The 6,132-nt window shown below is 30.4% G+C and overlaps 1 protein-coding gene across 4 annotated transcripts in view; it reads left to right on the forward strand.

Annotated features, from left to right (window-relative positions):
* The window catches only part of LOC111089133, a 90,566-nt gene that overhangs the window by 71,164 nt on the left and 13,270 nt on the right, over positions 1 to 6,132 (forward strand). For 3 of the 4 annotated variants that reach the window (XM_022401025.1, XM_022401035.1, XM_022401039.1), the window contains one exon: positions 3,838 to 3,897. The exons of the other annotated variant lie outside the window; for it this stretch is intronic. In XM_022401025.1, the coding sequence (XP_022256733.1) occupies positions 3,838 to 3,897 (60 nt within the window). The remainder of the gene's footprint in view (positions 1 to 3,837; positions 3,898 to 6,132) is intronic. 4 annotated transcript variants of the gene reach the window in all.

The raw sequence follows: 6,132 nt of genomic DNA on the forward strand, positions 1-6,132 counted from the left end.
AAGCAAGAAACAGTTAAATTTTATGACGAAAAAGGTTCAAACAACTCCCATATCATTCAATTTTGCAATATAATTAATTTTCTCGCTATTGAAAGAAATAATGTTATTTTCATTTGATAAGCACTAATGTATATTTTCATAGATGTTATGAACTATTTTTTGTAATTAATAGTTATATTTATAATGCTACTGATTTGTTTGATCGATTGTATAAATTTTACAACAGCACTATTGAACATTCCATTAATAGCTTTTTTTGGAAGTATTATGTATATTATCAATACTTATGTCAGGCAGTTAACAAAAAATATTTGACATCTTTTAGTAACAAGTTAATCACATATAGAATGAAATGAGTACCTTGTGAAGCATAAAGGTACAATCTAGAATGCTATATAAAAAATGTACATAACTTTATTTTCCTAAAGATGTGACGTGAATTTCTACACATTTAAAGATCCAAACATAAGAAGAAAAATAGATGTAGTGAATAAATGTAAAAAGCTTATGAATGTTGTCACAAAGGTAAAACTGTATATTGTGGAACAAAGAAGTTGTTAACTGTAACATTGTGAATAATAACTTCTCAAAATTCACTCAGTTTGTGCGTTTAGTCTTACACAATGAGATTTTTGCATTCATAATAGGAGTGTGATGTTTGATATCACAACTGATCTAAAGTTGTGGTGGAACGGAATGTATCAGAACTAAATTTTGACATTGTGCTACTGAATAAATTGTTTGGTCTACTCAAACTGCATTAAGGACTTCCTATATTAAGCTGTTTTTTAATTTAGTTGGTTGTGATATCATAATTATTTGTTCTTCGTTTCGTGAGGTGCGTGGACGGCTTGTGCCACTGACCTTTGTGTTAATGGCCTCTGATTTGTTACAGAACACTGCTACGGGTACGGCTTGTCTTTTCCTAGATGGTCCTGGTACCTCAAATTGACCTATATTCCTTTGTTTTCCAATACCATTAAATACAAGGGATATGCCCGTCTTGGAAGTTTTAAATCTCCGATCTGAATATATCCTTCTGATATTAGTGCATGAATATTTTACATCAGAAGGGGCTGTTACATACCCTCTCAAAAACCGATCAGTTATTGGTGACATTATACTGCTACAAAAAGACAAATTTTAAAAAACAAAATGTTAGGAAATTATTTTTATCAGTGTTCACTGACACAAAAATAACTCTACTTTTTGGAGTTTAGGTGAGAAAGTAAAAATTTAAAAACTAAAAGAACAGTAATTAACCTTCAGAAGAAAATACGTATTTTATTTGTTAGTTTTCTTGAAGGATACGTTAGGAATTTTAATGTTGTTTTTTAATTAAATTTCAAATTCATTATCTTACTCATTAACATAACAAGTTACACAAGACCTTTTTCGAAATAGATAGTAAATATAATGTGAACTTATGAAGCGCTGTGAACAAAAAACATTTTCAAACTAATATAAGGGAACTTAAAGAAATCTTGAGGCCTTGCTAAATTAAAAACATCTGATAGTAACTGGTAGATATACATATGAAATCACTTGCAGTATGTTATACTGTACTCCTAGTCATAAGCTAACATTATATGATGCATAAGTTTAAAAACAAACTTAGTGGAAAACATAATTAAATTAATGTAGCTCAACAAAATAAAGTTAAAATCATGAAGCATCATCATTGCTTAGGGGATTTTTGTTAAGAATCTATACGTTCTTTAAAAACTCTAAATTTCCACTTTGGAAAAGTAAAATATCGTGAAATCATTTGTCAAATACATCATTCAATTAAAAATGAGATTGAAAGTGATGTTTGTGTTGAAAACAAAAAGATGTATAAAGTAATTTTATTTTTCGAAAGCACACCATAAGGTTTTTTATAACATAATATAATAACATCCACATAACTTTGTATTCTTACAATAAAATAATGAAAATATTATGTGTGCATGTAAGCTGATGCTTCTAAATCGCAGAATGGAGATTGTCCTGCCTATAATTCTGATAAACGAAACCTGAAGATTCAGCGGATTTCTTACTATACCCCTTGCCCCCCCCCCCAGTGGTACAGCGGTTTCGATACCCGTGGTGGGCAGAGCACAGATAGCCCATTGTGTAGTTTTGTGCATAAATTCAAACAAACAACTTATACCACTTCTAAACAAATACTGACATAATTATGTCTATTGTTCATGACAACATTGACTCATTTTCACATATGTTTTTCATTTGTTATTATGTTGCTGAAAATGCACATTGAATATAAATATATATTGCTCGTTCTTTCTATATCTATTAATAAAGTTTGTTTAATATCACGTTTCAGTATTGGATGAACATCAAATAAGTACAGCGATCAAGCTGATATACTGTGAAACAGCATACACAACAACAACTAATTATTTTTATGGCAGGCAACCAGTTCGACAAATCGACAAAATAATACCTCAATATTTTAAAAGGTTTCACTCAGAATTTATGGACCAATAGAATTGTCACACAGGATTAATTTAAATTTTAATTACATTAACTGCTTACGAGACAAAAACAGTATGACGTATCACAGAAGTTTCTAATAGGATTATATATTCTCAACATAAAAGGTGTAAGAAAACACCACACTATGACAGTACAATTAGCCGCAAACCTTGATTGATATTTGAGGATATGTTTTTACTTTCTCTTTTGGTTGAAATTTAGCTAATATCATTAGATCAATTAGTTTCCTGTAGAATTGGTATATGTTTCACTTGTTTACTCCACATTCGTTATTGCCACTTTTCTGAGTATGATAGGAAAATTTATTTTGGCATTCAGCATGTTTAATTTCTTAATGATGAAGAAATGTTTAATATGTGTTCTGGTGGTGCATTTTCTTGAAATTTGTTCTATTACAAATTTTATTAATATCCATAAAGATTTATTTAGCGTTGTCCTTAACAATATAAAGGTAATAAACGATCATTAAAATAAAAGTCGAGCTTATTTAAAAACCTAAATAAATGTGTCACGCTTTTGTTTTAAAATTGGTTTGTTTGAATAAGTATGATAAGGATAAGATGAAAATAACTTTAACTAAAATCTTCAAAGAATTATAATGAGTTTTTGGTACCAATTTTGTTATGAGACCATATGGATTTTTAATTTCTATCTATTTTTTTCTGGTTTTATTAATATGTAGATAGAACATTGTTATTTTTATATCTAACAAAAAGTTTTATTTCCATACCTGAAAGAATTTTACTCTAAGCGAAAAGTTTGGAAGTTCGTTAGTCTTTTTCTCTTCTTCTTTTATTAAGAATTATAAATATTTTGAAGATTAGAAGAAGAGCAACAGGAGTATCTTCTTTCAAATCCAGCATTGTATATATAAAAGTAAATCTATATTATAAATAAATCTCATATCTTATCTATTTTACTGATGTGAATTTTGCCATTACCATACAGACATCTAGAAGGTTCTAGTTTTTCGTGTTCATTATTTTAAGGAAAACACGTATATGTATACATGGATATTGCAAGGCTAATTTGAGAGATGCAAATATTTCTCTGGTAAAAAATTAAAATTACACTGACCCCAAAAGTTTAATGTTTTGAATTATTTTACTATGTTAATATTTTCAGATGACGTTTGATTAGAAGATATTATGCGGTTGTTAAGATTAGCCATTAATATACAAAACAAGCATTTTCTGGAACAGTTTCCTATTTTACATTATTTCTTCTCACCTATTTTCGAGTTTAAAATGTCATATTAACTGAACTAATTATTCAAGCATTATTTAAACTTACAATTATATCATAAACTTATCGCTTTACATATTCTTATGCTTACAGACAATGGACCCAGCTCAGGGGTTTTTCTTTGCCACTGATATTCTAATATGTGTACTAAACGTAAGTAATATCTGTAATCATTTTTCATTTCTTTAATGTTAATATTGGCTTAATACAAAGATACTAACAAGAAAGATAATGAGTTAATGTCAGGTATACTAGTAGCTTCATTAGAATATGCGGCCCGGCATGGCCAGGTGGTTAAGGCGCTCGACTCGTAATCTGAGGGTCGCGGGTTCGTCCCATCAAACATGCTTGCCCTTTCAGCCATGGGGCGTTATAAAGCGACGGTCAATCCCACTATTCGTTGGTAAAAGAGTAGCCCAAGAGTTGGCGGTGGGTGGTGATGACTAGCTGCCTTCCCTCTAGTCTTACACTGCTAAATTAGGGACGGCTAGCGCAAATAGCCCTTGTGTAGCTTTGCGCGAAATTCAAAACAAAACAAAGAAACATTAGAATATGCACTTCTCGTGCTTCTGGTATTAAATCTACAGATAAAAAGCAAATACATTATGCATGCAAATACTGAGTCAGTTACATATAGACACAAAAAAATTACACATTTTCTTAAACGTATATATTACGTGGTGAAATAGTCGCTTTCAAATGTAGTCATCATCTCCTATCTCCCCAGTAAATACTGTAGCTACGTTTTAAATAAAATTGTGAATAATTATAATACAGTTTAAAAATAGAGAAGCTGTTCTGTGATCTTTTTCAATGAGAACAAAAATGGGTAGTATAAAATTATCATTGTTATACAGCAAAATATTTGGTTTTAAGTTTTGTAAATGTCTAAGCAGGTTTCATGTTATTCTAAGTAATGCGATTACTTGTTGCTATATCTACTTACTAGGCATAGTATATTTTACAGTAACTTTCATATCAGAGCTAAAACTTTAAATGAACTATATTAATTAATTGACGTATTTGTTATTCGTTTTACAATTAAGAGATTCAATCAAAAATCGTGAAACAAAATAACACAAGAAGTTAACAACTGATATGCTGTATAAGATAATTTCGACGTAACTAATCTAAATTGTTCCATAAGTTGCTAAATGTGCATTTATTTGTTTGTCTTGTGTTTTATTAATGCTTAGTTGTATATCTCAACATCCCTATTTTTAATTAGTTAAAATATTTAGGCTATCGTCATAGACGATATTTTCTAATTAAGATGTGGTATTGTTGTATGGCAAGAGGGAGTTTTGTCGTCATGTTATGGGTATAGCAATATGACTAGAATCTTCTTTAAAGCTAGAAAATGTTATGAGCAGTATACGCACACAAGTTACGCTGGAATAGATGATTAATAATTGAGTTAGCAGGTTTGATTATTATTATCAGCAAGTTAGTTAGTTCAATGCTGTAAATATTGAGTTTGCGTTTTGACGAAGTAATAAAGACAAAAAATTGTGGTACAAACGAGAAACATTAACAAGTAAGTGAAATTGTTGCACATTAACATCTGCTTTGAACTTAAGCTTATCAGCAAACATTAGTTGAGGTACATTGTAAAACTTGAATTTCATAGAATAAAACACTATTATTAAGTGTCAGGTATAGGATTATTTTGGTAAAAATAATATAAAATCAAGCTACAACTGGCGAGATTGGACATTTAATAGAAATTATAAGACAGTGAAAAGAAGATAAATAAGAAAGATGTAGAAATTAGAAGAAAGAGAGAGAAATTGCAATAATGAGACATAACATTTACAAAAGAATTAGCACAAAAAGAAAAGCTTAATGAAGGCCAAGATTAAGGATGCCGTAGGAAATGTGCAAAAGAGCATGAATGAAGGAAAAAGAAAACGACATCGACAAAATACAGAATATTATGGAAACAAAATCTACAAAGTGAAAAAGGCCATCAATTTCAGGATAAAACATCTCGAAAGACATCTAGGGCAGAATCACAAGAGAGCGAAGACAACAAAACTCGAATACCATAAAACATAATCCAGAAAAACAAGGGATCCAAACCATATGTTATCCACTGTGACTATTTTTGATGGTACGTCGGCGAGAGAATTGGCTAATAGATGACTTTAGAAAAGATTTTGCCAAAGTAAGTCAAACTGTTGAAGAGCCCAAGATTCCTATAAAAGCACTTCCTGAGAACTACCAGGAATGGAGCTATCAATGGACTCCATCATCCTTCTGCCTAAAGACAACAATTGTTGATAACGGGTAAGAAATCATTCCACCTGTTTATTTTTTTTACCGCAAGCCAGAAAGAGTTGATGGCTGAACAGCTTAGGGAGATTAAATGAGCTAATAGAGAATATT

The sequence above is a fragment of the Limulus polyphemus genome, unplaced genomic scaffold (genome assembly GCF_000517525.1).
Source record: "Limulus polyphemus unplaced genomic scaffold, Limulus_polyphemus-2.1.2 Scaffold113, whole genome shotgun sequence".
NCBI lineage: Eukaryota > Metazoa > Arthropoda > Merostomata > Xiphosura > Limulidae > Limulus > Limulus polyphemus.